The following is a 25,000-nucleotide window of genomic DNA, read 5'->3' on the forward strand; positions in this document are numbered from 1 at the left end:
TCCATCACAAGGAATATGAGTGAAAATAAGTTAGTGGTGAAGGGATTGGCAGCAGAAGCGTGCGTCAAATAAATCAGATAATTATTTCGATCTATTTAGCGGATTATTTAGACAAATTCTATTCGTGTAATTATCACATGTTGAAGTGCTGCCTAGGTTCTCTGTCCTCGATGGTTTCGCATGTGGAATTGGAGTGTATCCAACTGATCAGGAAGAGATTCCCGACCCAGCTGAGTCGTTGATACGACGACCGAGACCTGACTTCAAACAAATTTCCTCAACCCACTTCTACTGATTAGTATAGCGGAGGTAAGGGTCGAATCCCACGAGGATGGACACGTTTAGATAACTGTGGTGACTTCTTCTGACCCAGACGGCCCCCACCGCATAGTCACTAGCATCGCACATCACCTCGAAGGGGTGATCCCAGTCAGGAGCCTGAATGATTGGTGCAGAAATCAATTTTTCCTTAAGGAGGTTAAAAGCAGCCTTGCAATGCTCATCGAAGACGAATTCCACCTCGTTCTGGAGAAGCCTGGTGAGTGGTTGGGCAATCTTGGCGAAATCCTTGATGAATCTTCGATAAAATCCCGCATGGCCAAGGAAACCTCTTATTCCTTTCTGATCAGTAGGGAAAGGTAGTTTGGATATGACATCCACCTTAGCTTGATCCACCTAGATTCCTTTTTCCGACACCACGTGTCCTAGAACAATTCTTTCTGTAACCATAAAATGGCATTTCTCAAAGTTCAAGACTAGACTCTTTGCTTGACACCTCCCTAGCACTACATCCAAATGTTGCAAGCACGAGTCGAAAGAGTCTCCATAGACAGTGAAATCATCCATAAAGATCTCTATACAATCTTCAATCAAGTCCGAGAATATGCTCATCATGCACCGTTGGAAAGTACCGGGGGCGTTGCATAGGCCAAATGGCATACGCCTATACGCATAGGTTCCAAATGGGCACGTGAACGTGGTCTTATCCTGGTCCTCCGGGTTCACATAGATCTGAAAGTATCCACTGTATCCATCCAGAAAGCAGAAGTACTTCCTCCCAGCCAGTCGCTCCAGCATTTGATCGATGAATGGCAGGGGGAAGTGGTCCTTCCTGGTTGCAGCGTTCAGCTTTCGGTAATTTATACACATTCGCCAACCAGTAACTAGTCTGGTGGGCACTAGTTCATTCCTCTCATTCTTAATCACCTGGATCCCCGACTTCTTGGGGACCATATGGATTGGGCTAACCTATTCACTGTCTGGCACCGAGTATATAATGCCCAATGAGAGCAACTTCAAGATTTCCTTCAGTATCTCTTCTCGCATGTTTGGGTTCACCTTTCTTTGAGAGTCCCTATGCACCTTAGCTCCATCCTCTAGCCTAATGTGGTGCATGCAGACGTCCGGGCTTATACCTACCAGGTCCGTAAGGCTCCATCCAATAGCCCTCTTGTTTTTGCTCAGCACGGTCAGTAGTCTTGCCTCTTGTTGTTCAGTCAACCCGCTGTTGATGATTACGGGGAATGAGTCTTCCTCCCCTAGGTAGGCATACTTAAGGTTTGTTGGCAATTTTTTCAACTCCACTTGCGGGGGTAGTGTGTCTGTAGGTAAATGGTTCTTCTCTGAATCCTCCTCTTGTTCCTGTTCAAAGATCTCGATTTTTCCTCCCTATCAAGCCGGTACCACGGCCCCTACGGATCCTCGCTAGTTCCGACTTCCGACAGAATTCCATAATTGCTTCCTCGATCTCTTCGTCAGTCAACCCTCGGCTACTGATCAGATCACACCATGCGGCTGCTTCCACATCAGCTTGGGCATACACATCCAAGGCTTGGAGCTTTTCCTGCAATAATTCGGTCTCAAGAAACTCTTGGACTAAGGGGTCAATTACATCAACATAACATAGATTTTCAGAATCTATTGGTCTCTTCATGGCTTCGTTGATGTCAAAGACAAATTTCTCACCATTAAAGTCAATGCATATTGTCCCTTCGGCCATATCCACAATTGTCTTAGCCGTTCTTAAAAATGATCTTCCTAACAATATCTCGCTAGACTCCCTAGCTTCTGGTTCACTCATTTTAATGACATAAAAATCAGCGGATAAGTAAAGTTCTGTATCCTGACCAGCACATTTTCTAACACACCCTCAGGGTTAATACATGACCTATCAACCAATTGGATTAACACCCTAGTATTCGACAATTTTACCCCCTTTAACCGATTATAAATGGATAACGGCATAACATTGATAGATGCTCCTAAATCACACATTGCATGCTTGATTTTCACATCTCCAATTGTTATGGGTAGGGTAAACATACCTGGGTCGGCTCTCTTGGGTGGTAGAGACTCCCTAGCTTCTGGTTCACTCATTTTAATGACATAAAAATCAGCGGGATAAGTAAAGTTCTGTATCCTGACCAGCACATTTTCTAACACACCCTCAGGGTTGATACATGACCTATCAGCCAATTGGATTAACACCCTAGTATTCGACAATTTTACCCCCTTTAACCGATTATAAATGGATAACGGCATAACATTGATAGATGCTCCTAAATCACACATTGCATGCTTGATTTTCACATCTCCAATTGTTATGGGTAGGGTAAACATACCTGGGTCGGCTCTCTTGGGTGGTAGCTTCTCCTGTACAATGGCCGATGCTATTCCCTCCACCATGATCTTTCCATCTTCCTGGGCCTTCCCGGCTATGAACTCCTTTATAAACTTCCCCAGAGGGGGCAGTCTCACGGCTTGGAGAAATGGTATGGTGACATCCAGCTTCCCAAAAATCGACATGAAATCCACCGGGTTTTCTTTCTTCCTCTTCGTCACAAACCGATATGGAAACGGTTTTTCCCCCTTAGCCTCTCCAGTCAATCCTTGTGGATTTCCCGTTTGAGCCTCCTGGGTTGGAGGTTTCGATGTGGGCATTACTCCTCCCGGTTGCTCATTCCCAGGTTGTGTTTCTTCCTCCTTTCGTTCCACGGTAGGCTTCTCGCTTAGAAAAAACGGATCCTCCATCTGAGACAGAGGCCTCTTGAGCTCTTCCGCTGGAATGACGTCGCTCAGCACCCTTTCTCCACTTGACTCCCCGACAGGGTTCTTGAGCCGAGGTCCGTTGTAAGCTGTTCCGGACCGCAGTGTAATCTTGCTCACATTTGCCTTTTCCGGTACATGGACTGTAGATGGGAGTTTCCCTGAGTTCCCCTTCATTTCGCCCACCGAGTTAGCGAGCTGGGCCAACTGCCTGTTCATCATATCCATATTTGCCCTATGCTCCTTCTGGGCACTTTGCATTCCTTGCATGGTTTCATTACTGGACTGCAAGTCATTTTTAATGCTTTGCTGCGAGGCAAGCATTTCTCCCATCATGTCCTCCACGGACCTCCTCGACCTGTTTGGGTGATGGAATTGGCTCGAGCTCTGATGCTGGTTATACTGAGGTGGTGGGTTTGACTGGTAGCCTGAGAAATTTTGTTGGTTTTGGTTCGGTGGGTACTGGTTATACTGGGCAGGAGGGTTATACTGATCGTGGTTGTGCTGGTATTGACTTTGGTTTTGGTGGTGGGTGTTATGTTGAGGCCCTGGGTTAAATTGGTGCTGGTTCTGGTTTTGATTGTGGTTTTGGTTTTGGTAGTTTCGCTGATGGGGTGGCACATAGGTAGGGTTCGGGTTCTGGTTTTGAGAGTTTTGGTTCTGAGGATGCTGGTTTCTTCCTACCCAGTTAGACTGGTAGTCAGGGTTTGTTGGGCCACGGTTGGGATATTGATTCGGTTGGGGGTTGGGTTGATTTGGAGCCTGATTTTGGTTCTGATTCTGATTTCCATCTCCCCATCGGAAATTTTGGTGGTCCCTCCATGGTGCATCTCTTTGTTTCCCCGGAATCCAATTGCCGTTGGAATTGTAGTAACCTGCGGCATTCGCTTGCTCCACATCCGGCGAGTTGTCCGGTTGATCATACGGTAGTGCTGGGGCTTCTTGGCCTCCAGTTGGAGAAGGTGGTGGAGTGTTCTGCTTGATTGCAGTCAGCAGTTCCTTCTTCAATTCCTCCATCTTCAAGTCCATCCGTTCCTCCTGGTCAGTAGCCGAAGCACTCGCTACCCTTTCTCTGCTGTACCCATCTCTCGCGTTATCGTACGTCTTCTTCGCATTCAAAAGCTTGCGTAGCACCTTTTTGGCTTCACTCACTCTCAACTGGGTGAAATCACCTCCAGACGATGAATTTGCCAGATCCTTGGTTTCTTTGTTCATCCCCTCATAGAAGGTGTGGTGCACCTCTATCTCCTTCATGCGATGGTTGGGGCATGACTCCAGAAGGCTCATGTACTTCTCCCAGTACTCGCTCAGGGTTTCATCATATTCTTGCCTTATGCACGATATTTTCCTCTTCAATGCACTTGTCTTCGAAGATGGGAAAAATTCGGCTAGGAATACTGACTTGAAGTCGGCCCATGTATTGATAGAGTCGGCTGGCAGGCGCATGAACCAAGTGTTGGCCTCTCCTTTTAGGACAAAAGGCAGGGCCTTCAGTCTGTAATCGTCCTCGCTCGCTCCTGCTGGCCGCCTCTGTGCCTTACAGATTTTGCAGAACTCATTTAAGAATTCGTAGGGTCCTTCATAACTCTTCCCACAGTAAGTCGGTAGGATTGCAATCACGTGGGGTTTCACATCACAGGCGGTCTGGCCTGGGGTGACCACTATGGCTTGTGGGGGATCTCCGTCGGCATGTGCGGTAAGTGTCGCGAGCTCGGGATTGTCCTCACCATGGTCAGCCATCCTCACTAGTGCCCTTACTGGTTGGGGTGGAAGCTCCGGGAGCTGGTACTCTAGCTCCTCTTTTTCTTCGTCGCTACTCGTGCCTAGGTCGGACAGTGCTGTCGACAGACCAGAATGAGTGGTAACGAGTATTGTTCCTCTGGGAAATTATAAACAGTATGTACACCAAAAAGATCACACACAATAACAGGTATGAACGCCATCCATCCGCGGCAACGGCGCCATTTTGAAGTGCTGCCTAGGTTCTCTGTCCTCGATGGTTTCGCATGTGGAATTGGAGTGTATCCAACTGATCAGGAAGAGATTCCCGACCCAGCTGAGTCGTTGATACGACGACCGAGACCTGACTTCAAACAAATTTCCTCAACCCACTTCTACTGATTAGTATATCGGAGGTAAGGGTCGAATCCCACGAGGATGGACACGTTTAGATAATTGTGGTGACTTTCCTGGGTGTTTGGTTAGCTACCACGCTTGGGTTGAGATTTTACCTAGACAGGAAATAAGGAAGTACTCTACTGACTAGTAGGCGGAAAAATAACAGACATATGGGAGTGTTCGTGAAAGTAGGGGACAAGGTGTATCAGAGACATACGGAAAGTAGACAGTTACTAAAAGAGGAAAGTTAGAAAACAAAGTGTATCTGATGGCTGGGGGCTTTCTGACAAGTCTGGATAGTACCTCTGAAAAGTAGGGAACAAAAGTAAAAAGTAACTTAAAAGTAAAGGTGGTTCAAACTAAAGTTGATTTTGACGTTTTCTTCTTCACCAAGTATTGACAAAAATCATATGAACACATACACCATAACTAAACTTCAGATTCATAAATTCAAACTCAAGATTCATTGATTAAAATGCTTAAACTTAAATTAAACGGTAACTGCAGCTTTTGCTTCTACTGACTGACATGCAAGGTGGTAATCACTACGCAGAAAGGAAATTCATGCATAAAAACTTGACTAACTTAGCTACAACTTCAAATCAACCGCTCTCGACAAGAAATAAAACTTAGAAATTGAAAGCAATAACTAAATCTAACTTTCCTAGGCAGAATGAAGCAAACTCAAACCAAAGTGACATGCGAAATAGAAACTTCATAACGTAAAAGCTGGAATTTAACAAAGTACTTCAAAAAGGCAACAACGATGAGTGTTTGCAGAATAACTAGCGATGAAAACAAGTAAATTTTAACTAAGAAAGCGATTAAGATTGTTTTTTCCACTCCGGGCGATGATACTACTATATTACTGCGACAACTGGCTGGAAAGGCGAACTGATGACTTCTCCGGCAGACTCTTGGACGTTAAGTGACCATGGCTGTGGCGAGGAACGAGAGGTAGGATAATGCTGAAGGATGGATCTTCTAGAGAGAATTCTACTAAGTGATTGTCAAACTCCCAACTGAACTCTTTCTCTCTCTCCAAATGGCTCCTTTTATAGGGAGGCTTGCCCTTGCTTTTAGGGTAGACTTCTCCCGCATTTTGACCTTTTTGCCCTTGTAAAATAATCATCCCAGCTATCCTCCTTCTACATCTCGAGCCTTTTCTCTGGCGTGCATTCTGGTCAGTGTCGCACCCTTCTAGTGCCCTTTTTCACTTGCGTCACACGAATCGCCACCTACTGGCTTGGATCCTTCAATCCTGCACACTTAAGCAACTGTTTTGCAGATAATACATGTAATTCACGACATACTGACCAGTAACCAAGGCTTAGAATACGACTTATCACATGTATCATGCTCATAACTTGAATCGTGTGCGAGGTGAGTCTCGTTTGATAACATTGTCAAGAGAAGCTCGAAATAAGACTTTATTATTCGGAACATAGCTAATTGGAGTTTGATTACTCTATGAATAATAAATAAGTATTTCTTGCTGAGTCCACTCTTGGAATTAATAAGATATTAATTAATAAAGTATATATCAGACATTAATTTAATTAATGGATGTTTCTATCTTAAGCGCGGGAAATAAATGACAAGCAATGGAAACCCAGATTACTTATAATTTCGGATTTGGATGGGGAGTTCAATATTATTTCTGTAGTGGCTGCTCAAAATATTCCAAATTAAAGCTTATATTAAATTGGGGTTCAATTTAATTAGTAAAAAGCTAATTGGAGGAGCCCATATCCAAAACCTTCCATAGATTCCTGTCTGTACCCAATATGTGACTTAATATAAATAGGAGAATAAAGGAGACAGAAAATACACTTGATTTCCTTTATAATTTTCGTCCAGCGTTCCGCTAGAGTTTCACCGCAATCCAGCCAAAATTGTCAACTTTTGTTGGAATTTTACCTCGTCCAGCCTTAGCCCGATTTTCAAGGTATCTTTACTGCTTTTGTATATTTCTCACGTCCCAACCGACTCTACAAACTTATTCTTCAATTAGTTTTGAATAAGTTTGGAGAGATGACGTGGTGGACCGTGAGATTAGGATTTTTATTGTTTTTAACATGTTTTTCTTAGTTAAAATTTTGTTGTTTTTTGCTGTTTCTTTTTTTTTTTTAACCCGATGTGAATTTGTCATGAGCTTAACATGGAGAATTATGAAACATGCATATGTAGAGACATATTAGACTGAGTTGTCAATGATAGAACGCTCTTACATCTTTGATTACGTATGACTTAATGCCTTGATTTGATAGTTTGGTGAAAATGTAGAAAATAAGTGTAGAAAATAAAACCACTCGATTACCATGGAACGAATGAAGCATAACATAGAGAATATTATTTTAAATTTGAGTTTAATATAAATAGGTGAAGCAAAAACATATTTGACGTGACATTTTCACTAAAAATATATTTAAATTTAGTGTTACAATTCTTATCTACCTAAATTATTATTGAGGCGAAGAAAAAAGAGTGATAAATGATAATTATTGCCAAATCCGATTTACAGAGCGGCAGCAAATAGAATAACGCTGGTTGGCGCTTAGATTTTTTGACTACGAAATTCAAACTCACTCCTACTTTAAAAGACCAAAGAAAATAGAATTGTGAGTTGTGGTTGATAATGGCGGTTGATTCGGGCAAATCCCCCAGAATCCGGCTCGTCGGTAGTCGGATTTATGATTCCGTCAACGGAAAGACTTGCCATCAGGTTTGATTATTTTTCTTTATTGAATAGAATGGGTTTTTGATTTCTGACATTTGATCTTGGGGTGTCAAGTGTCGCCAAAAAACAAGGGATTTCAGTGCAGCATGCAAGAACCACAAGATCACCAAGCCATGTACCATTATGTACTGTCATAAATGCCTCTTGAACAGGTTGGTTATTATTGCTCTCTGTGTTTTTGATGAATATATTATGAGTTGTTCATGTGTTAGGTATGGCGAGAAGGCGGAAGAAGTAGATGGTTTAGGAGAGTGGAGCTGTCCCAAGTGTAGAGGCATTTGCAACTGCAGTGTTTGCATGTGAGTCTTCTCAATTCTCTCTTATTTTGTATTTGTGAAATTGTGATACCATTGGAGACATTGTTTAGGAAGAAAAGAGGTCATCAACCCACTGGTATACTTATTAACACAGCAAAGGCAACTGGTTTTTCATCTGTTTCTGAGATGTTGCAACATTTTCAAGCTTCTTTGCCAAATAAGGTGAAACTTTTCTTCTTCTATACCACATACATTAACAACAATTTTTTTGACACTTGTTTTTGGCTCTAAAAAGCGGGGGAAGGAAAATTCCGTTACTGCCAACAAGTCCAAGAAAGTTTATAAAAAGGAAGCTATTGCAGAAATGCACAACTGTAATAAAAAGAAGTCAAACAAAATGAAGAGGTGTAGATCATATGAGCTGGAAATTAAGAAAGATGCTGATGAAATGAGTGTACTCAAAAAATCAAAGAAATATGATGGTAAGAAGGGTTATGCCTCTTCGACAAGTCCTAGAAAATTAGTATCTAAACAAGAAGTAAAACTCAAAGTCAGACGCAATCCAGATGTTGTAAAGCGTTTAGAAGATGATAACACAACGCGAGATGAAATTGAATCTGCAACTACCCTGGTTGTTTTAAAGCAGCATAACATACCAATGCCTCTGGGGATAGAATTGAAAAATGTAGCTGGACTTGATGTATCAGCGGAAGATGTTGGGAATACATTGCAGTTTTTAGAATTTTGTGCTGCTTTTGGAAAGGCAACTGATTTTACTTGCAACCCCTACTTTTGATACTCATTTTGTTTTCTGTTTCTGATACTCGTTATGGTAAATCTGCAATTTAACTCAATCAATCTCTTGTACTTTTATATTGAATTGCTATTTGTATATAAGAATCGATAAGTATGATCGTCTACACTTAATCGTACACTTGTAATTTCTACAACTCTATTTACCCTGTATATCATATGTAGCGTACACCAATACCTTGGCCACTAAGGTTTTCCTTGTATATCATAAGTAGCAACCATAAGGCTTGTTTCACGCCAAGGAATATTTTCTGTGACAGTCCAGTTTCATATCCACCTACTATCTATTTTACAGTATGACCCACTTTCTGTAAATTGTCAAACATTTATTTTCTTTTACAAGGATAAGTTGTTAATCATTTTCCATTTTCTATATAGATGTGGAAAATTAAGTCCATCAGCTGGAAAAAAACCACATGGTTCAGTGCACTTAAGAACTGCTTCGCTGAGTCTCCAAGCTTTGTTAAAACAAAGGGACTGGAATGCTTAGAGAAGGCATCTGATTACGAATCTTTGAAACCTTCGGAAAAGCATAGGCTCTTAAATTTCCTCTTTGATGAAATTCTTGAAACTGTGTAAGTTCATAAGGGCGCGTTTAGTTGTACTGATAGGCCTTGATAGGGCCGCCTATCGGACATATATCAGGTATTTGGTTGTACCGATATACTATGTAGTAGACCCGGTAAACAAATCATGACCCGGAAACATTTATGATAGCTACTACATTTCGCCGTATATTCCTAACTAGGTCTTCCCCCCCGATAAACCTCAATCTCGTGAAGCCGGCTTGTGCAAATTCGGCCAAGTCACCATTATACCCCTTCACTCCATCAATTTTTAGCCTCAATCGATAGAAAAGGGTCGGCTATTGTTTTTGTGAAACCTTTTGATTTTGTAAGAACATTCGATTCATTTTTTAGTAGCTTTACAATTTTTGTTTGATTTTGCAGCGTCGTCGACCAATCTCAGAGAAATCGTTATCTGGGCTCGATTTTGAAGTGATTACCCATGCCCGGTGAAGACGAATTCCGCAAGGTACACAAAATTCCCAGCGAATTTACATCGACGCTTGCAAAATGAAATCTACTGCATTGCCTATTAAATAGAAATGTGTTGCAAATGTCCGTGCATATGTGGTTGGGTATTATATACTTATGTGAATTGTTATGAATTTAAGCTCAGATTTGCGATTACCCTGTAGGTTTTGAGCAAATATACTTCTTCCCAATTCAGATGTTTTTTGCTTTGTTGAATTTGGATTTAACTTTGTTTAATACTTCTACATTGTGTTGCATTGGTTTCATTTGGTTAGCAAATTGCAACATATAAAAGCTGCGAATTAGGTGTTGCAATTGTGCTGAATTTTGTTGGGGGTTTTCATTGGTGTTGCATTCTGTGGGAATTCATTGGTGCTGCATTTGCACAGAGTATTTGATGATCTGAATATCGTGGAACTGATATTCGCGTGTGTTTGAATTTCTATATGTTAGTCATTGATTCACACCAATTGTTTTTATGTGTTCCGTGATCAGGTTGGCCGGAGGCGTGATGAGATGACAACCGTTTTGATTTTGCTTGAGGAGTTATTAAGTAATCTTCAAATTAATTTGTTGTTGATTTCCTTCATCATCACTCTAATTGGACCAAATACCCGCAAGCGCAAACGTTGGTGCGTTGATGATCCAACCGAAATGTTGGATTCAATTCCTGCTCATGTGAAGCAGTTAGATAGGCTAGTCCGTCTCACAGATCGCGCCTGCGTAGATAATTTACGGATGGATAGGAACACGTTTGGCCGACTATGCCGTCTACTTCGTGATCGTGCAGGGTTAATCGATCAAAAATTTGTCACTGTTGAAGAACAAGTTGCCATGTTCCTATGTGTTCTGTCCCACCATAAGAAAACTCGTATAGTTGGGTATGACTTCATGCGGTCGTCCCACACTGTGTCGAGATATATACATATTGTCCTTCGTGGTGTGCTCATGCTTTACAACTTGTTTTTGGTTAAGCCAAGTCCTATTGATGACAGTTGCAATGACCAGCGTTGGAGTTGGTTTAAGGTTAGAATATTATTTCCATTCAGCTTAAGCTATTCAATTCTACGGTCCTACAGTTTATATAACCCATTGATTACATTATCAATCCAATGCAGGGGTGTTTAGGTGCCTTAGACGGAACGTATATCAATGTACGAGTCCCTGTTGCCGACGCAGAAAGGTATCGGAACAGGAAAGGTCACATCACAACCAACACACTAGCCGTATGTGACCCGCATCTTCGCTTCGTTTATATTCTACCAGGATGGGAGGGATCTGCGGGGGATTCAAGGATATTGCGTGACGCAATAACCAGACCATTGGGTCTCAAGGTGCCAAAAGGTGTTGCTCTGATTTAATACAATACTTGCTGGTGCATATAGGATTAGCCGATGTAGTTAACTGTTTGAAAGCTCATTGTACACTTTTTCTATCCACGGATACAGGATGTTACTATCTTTGTGATAATGCATACCCGAATGCCGAAGGCTTTGTGACCCCTTTTAAAGGAGTCCGGTATCATTTGAAGGAATGGGGTCCTGGTACCCAAGCACCTCAAACGCCCGAGGAGCTGTTTAACTTGAGACACAGCAAGGCTAGAAATGTGATCGAGCGATCATTCGCGGTGTTGAAGATGCGATGGGGTATACTCCGTTCAGCCAGTTTCTATCCAATTGAGGTGCAAACAGGCTTGATTATAGCCTGTTTCTTACTTCACAATTTCATTCGCGATCAGATGGCGGTTGATCCGATCGAGGAGGAGTTGGGTACCCACGACGACGATGGAGATGAAACGGATCAAGAGCAAGCTGCTGTTGATCATATCAACAGTGTGGAACCGTCAGCTGCGTGGAATAGGAAAAGGTACGATTTGGCGAGAGCAATGTGGGAGGAGAGACAGAACATGTAAACGAGGATGTGCAGATGTCTTCGATTAATTCTTGCATTTTATTTCTTGGATATTCATAGGGTTTGTGTTTTGCTGTGTGTTTAAACATAATGTTTGCGAACTGTAATGCAACTTGCTTTTTCTAACAATTATTTTTCCTTCTCAATTTCATAAGAGGCCATGGATATGCAATCATTTGCGTTAAGCTCATTTTCATTTTATGAGGACAATTAGTTCTCCTTTTATAAATACGGCCAAATGTATGCTTGATCTTGCTTCATAAATAAACAAGTTTTTATAGCATATACCAATACAGGAGTCCATACAAAATATAATTGTTTGGATATTTCAGTGGAAATAGAATAAAATCTCATCCCTAAACCCTATTAGTTAGTCTTTATGAGGTTAAAAATTTGCAAAATTATCGGGAAGTAAAAGCAGATTTATATGTGCTAGTTACCTTGTGCACGTTATACACAAATTTAATATCATATTGGCAATAAAATCAATTTATTTGTACTAGGAATATTAACATTTAATTGCTAATTTGTTGTACAATCATAAAACATTATTATTTAAAAATTCAACAAATCAATTTTGTTGCATTAGCCAATTTGGCGTATATGTAATATAAAAAAGTATTATCTAAAAATCAATCAAATTAATTTATTTCTACACGTTTTATACATTTTTTTGGCTATATTTAATTGGTGATAGACGGTGTTGCACGTATCAATAAAAAAGTATAATGAGTATATTTTATTGCCATATTTATTGGTCAAATAAAGTAAACTAAAAGATGTTATCAAAATGCAATAATCAGATCATATTAAAAACAACTACATAATTGTGTGCAAAAGTAATTAATTCAATATCAAATATTGTTGAAGATGCCACGTTATGAAATCATATAATATTTTGAAATATGTGTTTAATTCCACAAGTACACCAAAATTTATAAGCATTTTTTTTAATTCATACATGCAAAGCATGAGTGTATCTTATTAATCAACACGTATGTATTTTTATCCATTGCATGTCAATAATAATTAAAGATAAGTTAGAGGAAAATTATATGTATATTAATTGAGAATAGATTGTTGCTACTTGCTAGTGATTGTGATATGGTACTTATGAATAGGAGTCATATGACCAAATGCTTCAAAACAAATAATCAAACAAATAATCAAAATATACCCACTGATAATAGATAGAGTTAATAAATGAAGGGTTCCAGAAGTTTGGGAGTTTACAGAATATCGCACACATTCACCCTAATACAGAAGGTTCGAATGGTTTTAGTAGATACAAAAGATTATACAAAAGAAGAGAGTTGTGACCAAACATATACCAACACCATGTGTAAATGCTTAGACAACTCTTCAAAAGTATCATTGACAAAAAAGCTCCCATCTAGTTATCCAAAATAAAGTACCCAGAGAACGTTACCTTCATGCTTTCTTCGACTAAAGCATCTGATCAATTTCCAGTAGGTCAAAGACAAAGGCACCTCGAGCAATCTCTGGCAAGCCCCGAAACAGATCCATAAGCTCCGGCTCCTTCACTAGTTTCTTTGATATGTAGAATTGTTGTTTCAAAGTTAGGCCCGGGATGCCTTTGAGTTGCTCAAACACTTCAGTCCGCTTAGTACTAAGGTCGAAGTCATAACCAATCCTAGATGAAATTTCTTTCAATCGGTCATTTGTGTCGGTGTGAATTTGGCTCATTAGTGCAAGGACTCCGTCAAGCTTATCATCCATCTTCCTTTTTCTAACAACTTTCTTCGACACCTTCGGAGCTGCCACAGTAGCAGCACGTGCCCCTGCTCCCGAACCAGCAGGCCGTGACCCCGAGCCAGCGACAGTACCAGCCCCTGACCCAGAACCTGCCCCAACCCCAGCTCCTGAGTTGGATCCACTCCCAGCGCCTGAGTTCGAACCAGCCCCAGCCACCTCACCAGCCCCAGCTACAGCCCCATCTCCCTCAGTAGCAGATTGACTCTCGTCTATCATCTCTGGGAGAATACCAGGGGGAAATACTTCATCAGGGAATAGCTCCTCGAGTGTGATAGTATGGGATGTACCCGCATCATCGGGCAAGTCGAATTTATTTCCGTAGATTGTTCGAACTGAATCGCCTAGATCAACACATTTCACACCATCAGCACGATCTTGACCAAATACCTCTTTCCAGTCTTCAAATTGAGGCCAAGACTTGTTCCTCATGTACCTTGCGTTACTATCTTTCTGCACAAAGTAATCAACACAACTATTACATACATATGTAGGAACTGGCTCTTGACAAACAATTCAATATAATCACCACATTTCCAACTTATTACAGATGCATTGTTATGGTCACTAAACTAGCACCAACCTTAACGAATTGTGCCCACTGCTCATCGTCACATTCTATCTTGTACTGACCATCTGAATTAAAGCCAATCCCACTATAATTAAGCATCATCTTGAGGGAGCCATAGTTTCGCCTCCAAGTAGTTATCTTCGAATAGATGTGGGGGTGAGGTTGGATATTAGTCTTTGGGAATTCACGCTTGATCGCCTCCTTGATACGAGTTAAATACCCAACTCGATAGCCATTACCGGACATCCATCCATTCGCTGTCAAATCCTTCAATGTTGCCATGAGGATCTCCTCCTCCCGCACCGACCAGACGCGCCTTGACCTGTCCGATTTGATGGACTTGCCTTTGCCAACCTCATTGCTACCTGCAACCCATAGTCAGCACAACAACATAAGCATATGCCACTGATGTGAAGTAATATTACCCTCTGGTATGGGGAGACCTTCATCATCACTACCACCCATCTGTTCGGAGGCCATTTTTCACAAGAGTAAGGCTCTTTGGTAGAAGACTAATGTTGCATCAAAGAATCAGTCAGCAATTAAGACAAAAACTTCATCACATCAGATTGGTGAATCAATAATGATTAATTGAATTCAACACATGTCAAGCCCATCTCCGAGAACACAGAGAACACAACAATGCACCCCATACATTATCAGGGAATTTGACAAATGTGCGATGGTATCAAAACGACCCAGAACACCCTAAGTTATACGAAACACTTCGGAGCTACTGTAAAATACGATATCAAAACAGGCACAAATCCGACAACACGACTATTGTCGATTGCAGTATGAAGAGGCACTTCAAAATTTGCACAGATGACAAACATATCGGACATAATAAAACGCACATACGAAGCATTCTACCTCAAATACACGACAACAGCTTTCGGAACATACCTGTGTAGATCAACACGAAACCACGGAAGCCCGATTATCGGAAGGGAACAGAGCAGCAGCCGTCGAAGGAGTTGATTATCGATGAGCCGTGCGAATTTTGGCGGAAGATGTAGGCGGGCTTTTTAAATGAGAGTTCTCAAAAAGAAATAGGGTTTATAAGGACAAATGTGCCAATACATTATTTTTATGAGGACATATTTGTCCATGCTTATTTGTATCGGTAGTTTATTCATTACCAAACAAACACCATGGAACTTATCAAGGGGGATGCTAGCAGACCAACCAAACATCAACCTTGATATAAATCTCATCACACAATCATTGAATATCAGATATGTCAATACTATCACAAACAATACTATCACAGCAACCAAACGCGCCCTAATAATATGTCCCCTGTCCTTTCTAATATTTAAGTTTGTTGGAAACACGTCAACTAAGTAACGTCTATGTGCATTGAGTGTTGATCTGCTACCACTGAATTGCAATGCTATACGAATAGAGCCTTTGCTTAATGAAAACCAGAAGTTGAATTGTTTTGGCAATGTACTGCTTTATTTTGCATTACATGTTTTGCTTTCTTTTAGTACTCCATATATTTTATCTAGCTAACTTTAGAGTAAAGGCCAAAATTTGATCCTGAACATAAGATCATTTTACCTCTTTGGTCCTATACTTTATCTTTTGGATTTTTTGGTCCTGCACATATGGAAATTTGATCATTTTGGTCCTCCGTCAATAGTTCCGTTAAAAACTAACAGTCAACCCGATTTTGACCAAATTAAACTCTTAATTCTATTTTTTAATTCACTAATTAATATCCTAATTATTTTAACAAATATCCATTCAGTGAGAATGCGAGACCGTAAACACGCCCCAGATTGCTCTGTTTCATCATCATCGTCTTCATCGATCACCGCCGCTCATTCATTTGCTTCTTCCGAAGGCTCCTCCCACTCTTGTCAATCTCATCCGGTATTACCGCGGCCTCGATTTGCTGGTCAAAGCGATCCACCAAGTAGATGCTGGATCGGTTGTCGGCGTGCCTTCATCCAGCGCCGCGTCTCCATTAGGAGGAGGAGGAGGACCGGTAGGATTGATTCGACGCCTTCGTCTTCGGCAGCAAAGGGAAAGGGGGCGGGATTAAGAAGACAGTTAGCAGCAATAAGAAGGCTGCCAAGGGGAAGATGAGATCTGATGAAATAGGCGCAATTCAACCTCTCTCTGTGTCTCCATTTTCTTCTTCAAAAATCAATTTTGGGGGTTGAGTTTAGTCAGATCTTATTCGTTTAGGTACTACTCCACATGATTATAGAACTTTTTTTTTCAATACGAGTACAATTTATACGTGATTTTGGTTCTCCATATTCGATTCAGTTCCTGATTTTATTCAGAGCTTACATGATGTTCTTGGATCTCTGCTTTCATATTGGAATTCAGAGTTGCAAGTTCTGATCTGTTTTAGCAGTTTGATCCATAGTTGGAGTTCTGTGTATGAAACATCAAAATGAAATTATTTTGATCCAAATTCCGACTGCTATGCTATGCACATTTGATTTCAGAGGTTATAATGATACTCAGAAATTACTGTCATGTAGCTTGGGCAGTTAATTAAGAGTAGTAAATTTTGGTGTTAATGTTACATATCCATTTAATTTTAAATGGATATTCCTAAATATAATTAGGATATTAATTAGTGAATTAAAAATCAGAATTAGGCGTTTAATTTGGTCAAAATCGAGTTGACCGTTAGTTTTTAACGGAACTATTGACGGAGGGACCAAAATGATCAAATTTCCATATGTGCAGGACCAAAAAATCCAAAAGATAAAGTTTAGGACCTAAAAGATAAAATGACCATATGTTCAGGACCAATTTTGGCCTTTACTCCTAACTTTATGTCTTATGTGATGATGTTGGAAAGGGAGACACTGTTAAATGAGAAATGATTCTCCATTGATGATGAAGGGAAAGCAGTATAGTAACAGAAGATCTTTTTCACTAAGGTCTCGTCTTTCATTAATGTGGTATACACGCATTGCATCATTAATTTCTTGGTTAATTATTCAAAAGCAAATCAATATCAGTTGCATATAAAAAAACCCAACAATATTAGATGATGGTTAATTTCTGCTACTAGAACATTGTTTTTTTTAAAAAAATCGTAGTTATTGCAGTTTGTAAGACGTTTGGTTGGTTGCAACACAACTAATAGCAATACATGAAAAAGATGCATGTAATGTTTATTGGTTCAAATGTTCATGATACATTCATGGCATAAATTAAATGGTACTCCTGCATTGATTATAAACATTCACGGAGTAACTCTCTATTTCCAAGCATGATTTATACTCTAAACTATGCAATAGGTTAAGTTAGTAATACCTCTCTCCTGTCCTCTTTTTTTAAAATTTTTTTTTTTATTTTTATCAAACACCTTCCGGTGGAGGGTTCGAGGGACCCTCATCCCTATATTTCTAAAAGCATGGGTTACAATGCTAGGACACACCCAAAAGTGGTGTACCTTGGAGAAATAATCACTAGAGTAGGGGGCGGTCCAATCGCTAATGTGACGGATCCAATCGCTAATGTGACGGACCTTGGCCTACTCTAGGCTACAATGCTATCAACCAAAAAAAGGCAAAGAAGGAGGGAAACACATGGTGCAAAGCAGCTACACATCTGCGAACTCCAGCCAGATTCTGATTTTAAGGATCCAAACGAAGGTTTGGGACCTCTAAATGTTCCAGCCTTATCAAAGCTTTGACTATTTTGGGGCATGTTTCCTCATCAAAAGTATGTAAGAAAGTCACTTCGGTCCCTCGTTTGGCCAGTTCCCCAGCCGGTTTGTTGCCTTCTCGTGGGATGGTAGAAAATGTCAATGAGAATCCTCGCCCCAAGACTTTGACAAGGGCGATTTTGTGTCTGAGAGCTGCCGGACAGCCCATTCCCCTTGTAAGATAGCAACGATATGCGTCGATTCTACTCGATCCATGATAAGTCGTATTCTAAGCTTTGGTTACTGGTCAGTATGTCATGAAATGCATGTATTATCTGCAAAACAGTTGCTCAAGTGTGCAGGATTAAGGGATCCAAGTCAGTAGAAGACGATTCAGGTGACGCAAGTGAAAAGGGCGCCAGAAGGGTGCAATACTGACCAGGAGGCATGCCAGATAAAAGGCTCGAGATGGAGAAGAAGGATAGCCGAGATGATCATTAACAAGAGCAGAAAAGTCAAAACGTGAAGGAAGTCTACCCTAAAAGCAAGGGCAAGCCTCCCTATAAAAGAAGCCACTTGGAGAGAGAGAATAGAGTTGGTTCCTTAGAGTTCGGTTAAGAGTTCTAAGTTCTCGGTTCTCAAAACACACTTAGTAGAATTCTCTCTAGAAGATCAGTCCTTCAGCATTGTCCAATCTCTCGTTCCTCGCCACAGCTATGGTCACTTGACGTCCAAGAGTCTGCCGGAGAAGTCATCGATCCGCCGTTCCAGCCAGTTGCCGTAGTAGTATAGCAGTATCATCGCCCGGAGTGGCAAAACAATCGTTATTTTGCTTTCTAGCTTAATCTTTACCTGTTTTCGTCGTTGGATTTGTCGCAAACATTTATCTTTGTTGCCTTTTGAAATACTCGGTGAAGATCCAACGTTTAAGTTATGAAGTTTCTATTTCGTATGTCGCTTTGGTTCGAGTTTGCTTCATTATGCCTAGGAAAGTTAGATCTAATCGTTGCTTTTAATATCTAAGTGTTTTCTTGTCTGGAATTGTTGATTTGAGGTTGTAGTTATGTTTCAGTCTAATTTTCGTGCATGAGTCTTCGTTCTGCATTATAATCACCATCTTGCATGTTAGTCAGTAGAAGTAAAAACTGCAGTTTCACCTTTCATTTTAAGTTTGAGCATTTTAATCAATGGATCTTGAGTTTGAAGTTATGAATCTGAGTTTAGTCATGGTGTTTATGTTCATATGATTTTTGTCAATACTTGGTGAAGAAGAAAACGTCAAAATCAACTTTAGTTTGGACCACTTTACTTTAAAGTTACTTTTGCTTTTGTTCCCTACTTTTCAGTTGTACTGTCCAGACCTGTCAGAGAGCCACCCAGCCACCAGATATACCTTGTTGTCTAAATTTCCTCTTTTAGTAACTGTCTACTTTTCATATGCATCTGAGACACCTTGTCCCCTATTTTCACGAACACCACACATGCTTGTTATTTTCACGCCTACTAGTCAGTAGAGTACCATCTTTATTTCTTGCCTAGGTAAATTCTCAACCCAAGCGTGGTAGCTAACCAAAAACACCCAGGAAAGTCACCGTAGTTATCCGAACGTGTCCATCCTTGTGGGATTTGACCCTTACCTCCACTATACTAATCAGTAGAAGTGGGTTGAGTAAACTTGTTTGAAGCCAGGTCCCTGTTGTCGTTCCAACGACTCAGCTGGGTCGGGAATCTCTTCCTGATCAGTTGGATACATTCCAAAAACCATACGAAAACCGAGAAAAGGCACTCTTCAAAATGGCGTCGTTGCCGGGGATGGATGGCGTTCATACCTGTTATTGTGTGTGATCTTTTTGGTGTACATACTGTTTATAATTTTCTATTCTTTTTGTTTTCAGTTTATGAGAAGTGGCTCGGCTCCTTGCCAGTGGAGACCAAGGATACTTCCCCGAGGAACAATACTCGTTACCACTCGTTCTGGCCTGTCGACGGCTCTGTCCGACCTAGGCACGAGGAGCGACGAGGAGAAAGAAGATCTAGAGTACCAACTCCCGGAGATTCCACCCCAACCAGTAAGAACACTAGTGAGAATGGCTGACCAAGGTGAGGATGATCCCGAGCTCGCAACACTTACCGCACACACCGACGGAGATCCCCCACAAGCCATAGTGGTCACCCCAGGCCAGACCGCCTGTGATGTGAAACCCCACGTGATTGCAATCCTACCGACGTACTGTGGGAAGAGTTAAGAGGGACCCTACGAATTCTTAAATGAGTTCTGCAAGATCTGTAAGGCGCAGAGGCGGCCAGCAGGAGCAAGCGAGGACGATTACAGACTGAAGGCCCTACCTTTTGTCCTAAAGGGAGAGGCCAACACCTGGTTCATGCGCTTGCCAGCCGACTCCATCAATACATGGGCCGATTTCAAGTCAGTTTTCCTAGCTGAGTTCTTCCCGTCTTCAAAGACAAGTGCATTGAAGAGGAAAATATCGTGCATAAGGCAAGAATATGATGAAACCCTGAGCGAGTACTGGGAGAAGTGCATGAGTCTTCTGGAGTCATGCCCCAACCATCGCATGAAGGAGATAGAGGTGCACCACACCTTCTATGAGGGGATGAACAAGGAGACCAAGGATCTGGCGAATTCATCATCCGGAGGCGATTTCACCTAGTTGAGAGTCAGGTAAGCCAAAAAGGTGTTACGCAAGCTGTTGAATGTGAAGAAGACGTACGACAATGCAAGGGATGGGTACAACAGAGAAAGGGTAGCAAGTGCTTCGGCTACTGACCAGGAGGAACGGATGGATTTGAAGATGGAGGAATTAAAGAAGGAGTTGCTGACTGCAATCAAGCAGAACACTCCACCACCTTCTCCGACTGGAGGCAAAGAGGCCCCAGAACTACCATATGATCAGCCGGACAACTCGCCGGATGTGGAGCAAGCAAATGCCGCAGGATACTACAATTCCAACGGCAATTGGATTCCGGGAAGGCAGAGGGATGCACCATGGAGGGACCACCAAATCTTCCGATGGGGAGATGGAAATCAGAATCAGAACCAAAATCAGGCTCCAAATCAACCCAACCCCCACCCGAATCAAAATTCCAACCGTGGTCCAACAAACCCTGACTACCAGTCTATCTGGGTAGGAAGAAACCAGCATCCTCAGAACCAAAACCCTCAAAACCAGAACCCGAACCCTGCCTATGTGCCACCCCATCAGCGAAACAACCAGAACCAATTTAACCTAGGGCCTCAACATAACAGCCACAACCAAAACCAAAATCAGTACCAGAACAACCACGACCAGTACAACCCTCCTGCCCAGTATAATCAGTACCCACAGAACCAAAACCAACAAAATTTCTCGGGCTACCAGTCAAACCCACCACCCCAGTATAACCAGCACCAGGGCTCGAACCAATTCCATCACCCAAACAGGTCGAGGAGGTCTATGGAAGACATGATGGGAGAGATGCTTGCTTCGCAGCAGAGCATTAAAAACGACTTGCAGTCCAGTAATGAAACAATGCAAGGAATGCAAAGTGCCCAGAAGGAGCATAGGGCAAGTATGGATATGATGAATAGGCAGTTGGCCCAGCTCGCTAACTCGGTGGGCGAAATGAAAGGGAACTCAGGGAAACTCCCATATACAGTCCATGTACCTGAAAAGGCAAATGTGAGTAAGATTACACTGCGGTCCGGAACAGCCTATAATGGACCTCAACTCAAGAACCCTATTGGGGATTCTAGTAGAGAAAGGGTGCTGAGTGACACCATCTCAGCGGAAGAACTCAAGAGGCCTCTGCCTCAGATGGAGGATCTGTTTTTTCTAAACGAGAAGCCTACTGCTGAAGGAAATGAGAGAGAAACACAACCTGGAAATGAGCAACCGGAAGGAGCAATGCCCACATCGGAACCTCAAACCCAGGAGGCACCAAGGGAAGGTCCACCAAGGCTAACTGAAGAGGCTAAGGGAGAAAAACCCTTTCCATATCGGTTTGTTACGAAGAGGAGGAAAGAAAACCCTGTGGATTTCATGTCGATCTTCGGAAAGCTGGATGTCACAATACCATTCCTCCAAGCCGTGAGACTGCCCCCTCTGGGGAAGTTTATAAAGGAGTTCATAGCCGGAAAGGCCCAGGAGGATGGAAAAATCATGGTGGAAGGGATAGCGTCAGCTATTGTACAGGAGAAACTACCACCCAAGAGAGCCGACCCAGGTATGTTTACTTTACCCATAACAATTGGAGATGTAAAAATCGAGCATGCAATGTGTGATTTAGGAGCATCTATCAATGTTATGCCGTTATCCATTTATAATCGGTTAAAGGGGGTAAAATTGTCAAATACTAGGGTGTTGATCCAACTGGCTGATAGGTCATGTATAAATCCGGATGGTGTGTTAGAAAATGTGTTGGTCAGGATACAAGACTTTACTTATCCCACTGATTTTTATGTAATTAAAATGAGTGAACCAGAAGCTAGGGAGTCTAGCGGGATATTGTTAGGAAGACCATTCTTAAGAACGGCTAAGGCAATTGTGGATATGGCTGAGGGGACAATCTGCATTGACTTTAATAGTGAGAAATTTGTTTTTGACATCAATGAAGCCATGAAAAAACCAATAGATTCTGAAAATCTATGTTATGTTGATGTAATTGACCCCTTAGTCCAAGAATTTCTTGAGACCGAATTATTGCAGGAAAAGCTCCAAGCCTTGGATGTGTATGCCCAGGCTGATGTGGAAGCAGCTGCATGGTGTGATCTAATCAGTAGCCGAGGGTTGACTGACGAGGAGATCGAAGAAACAATTACGGAATTTTGTCAGAAGTCAGAACTAGCGGGATCCGTAGGGGCCTTGCTACCGGCCAGTATGGAGGAAAAATCAGATGCTGAACAAGAGCAAGAGGAGAATTCAAAAAAGAACCCTCTACCTACAGACACACTACCCCCGCAAGTGGAGTTGAAAAAGTTGCCAGCGAACCTTAAGTATGCCTACCTCGGGCATAAGCCCGGACGTCTGCATGCACCACATTAGGCTGGAGGATGGAGCCAAGGCACATAGAGATTCTCAAAGAAAGGTGAACCCAAACATGTGGGAAGAGATACTGAAGGAAATCTTGAAGTTACTCTCACTGGGCATTATATACTCGGTACCAGATAGTGAATGGGTCAGCCCAATCCATATGGTCCCCAAGAAATCAGGGATCCAGGTGGTTAAGAATGAGAGGAATGAGCTAGTGCCCACCAGACTAGTCACTGGATGGCGAATGTGTATAGATTACCGAAAGCTGAACACTGCAACCAGGAAGGACCATTTCCCCCTGCCATTCATCGATCAAATGCTGGAGCGACTGGCTGGGAGGAAGTACTTCTGCTTTTTGGATGGGTACAAGTGGTTACTTTCAAATCTACGTGAACCCGGAGGACAAGGATAAGACCACGTTCACCTGTCCGTTTGGAACCTATGCGTATAGGCGTATGCCATTTGGCTTATGCAACGCCCCCGGTACCTTCCAACGGTGCATGATGAGCATATTCTCGGATTTGATTGAAGATTGTATAGAGATCTTTATGGATGATTTCACTGTCTACGGAGACTCTTTTGACTCATGCTTGCAACATTTGGATGTGGTGCTAGAAAGGTGCCAAGCAAAGAGTCTGGTTTTAAATTTTGAGAAATGCCACTTTATGGTTACAGAAGGAATTGTCTTAGGACACGTGGTGTCAGAAAAGGGAATCCAGGGGGATCAAGCTAAGGTGGATGTCATATCCAAACTACGCTTCCCTACTGATCAGAAAGGAGTAAGAGGTTTTTTGGGCCATGCTGGATTTAACGAAAATTTATCAAGGATTTCGCCAAAATTGTCCGACCCCATACCAGACTTCTCCAAAATGAGGTGGAGTTCATTTTCGACGAGCATTGCATGGCTGATTTCAACCTCCTTAAGGAAAAATTGATTTCTGCACCGATTATTCAGGCTCCTAACTGGGATCACCCCTTCGAGGTGATGTGCGATGCTAGTGACTATGCAGTGGGGGCCGTACTGGGTCAGAAGATCGATGGAAAAAGGTACGTGATATTCTATGCATCTAAGACCTTGAATCAAGCCCAACGGAATTATGACACCACCGAGAAGGAGATGTTGGCGGTTATCTATTCATTCGAAAAGTTCAGGCAGTACCTACTGGGATCCAGAGTCATCGTCTATACCGATCATGCGGCGATTAAGTATCTCATTGCGAAGAAGGAGTCAAAACCCCGACTGATCAGATGGGTGCTGCTTTTACAAGAATTCGATTGGGAGGTAGAAGACAAAAAGGGGGTTGAAAACAAAGTAGCGGACCACTTGAGCAGAATAATACAAGAAGGGAACAGTGAGGATGTGAGAGATCGATTCCCGGAAGAGCATTTATGTGAAGTGATTTTCTCCGCAAGGAAGATCGATTGGGAAGAAGTGATGAGACTTACTGGGCAGGACGTAACAACCAAGGGCAAGGAGAAAGTAGGGCAGGAACCCTGGTATGCGGACTTGGCCAATTACCTAGTGACGGGAGAGCTACCAATGTTGCCAAACGTGACAAAGGCTCAGAGGATGAAGATCAAGAGAGAAGCAAAGTATTATTTCTGGGACGACCCATACTTGTGGAAGGCAGGAAACCGACCAGGTCATTAGGAGATGTGTTCCTGACTGGGAGCAACGGGATGTACTAACGCACTACCACTCCTTAGCATGTGGAGGACATTTCGGGCCAAGGAAGACTGCAAGAAAGGTGTTGGATAGCGGATTCTACTGGCCAACCCCGAATGAGATGCATACGAGTTCTGCAAAGGCTGTGACCGTTGCCAACCGACCGGTGGGATCTCCGCGAGGGACGAAATGCCGCAAGTTCCAGTAATTGTTTGTGAGGTGTTCGACATCTGGGGTATGGACTTCATGGGTCCTTTTCCCTCATCTTATGGGAACTCCTACATCCTGGTGGCAGTTGACTATGTATCAAAGTGGATAGAAGCCAAAGCCACAAGCACTTGTGAATCTAAAGAAGTCACCAAGTTCCTCAAGAGTCATATATTCAGCCGATTTGGGATACCAAGGGCAATCATCTCT

The 25,000-nt window shown here is 42.1% G+C and overlaps 1 protein-coding gene across 1 annotated transcript in view; it reads right to left on the minus strand.

Moving 5' to 3' along the window:
- LOC125196046 overlaps window positions 1–25,000 on the minus strand; it is a 163,900-nt gene that overhangs the window by 59,573 nt on the left and 79,327 nt on the right. The window contains 1 exon segment of the mRNA XM_048094407.1: window positions 376–1,050. Coding sequence (XP_047950364.1) covers window positions 376–1,050 — 675 coding nt within the window.

This window comes from Salvia hispanica, chromosome 1, assembly GCF_023119035.1.
Source record: "Salvia hispanica cultivar TCC Black 2014 chromosome 1, UniMelb_Shisp_WGS_1.0, whole genome shotgun sequence".
NCBI lineage: Eukaryota > Viridiplantae > Streptophyta > Magnoliopsida > Lamiales > Lamiaceae > Salvia > Salvia hispanica.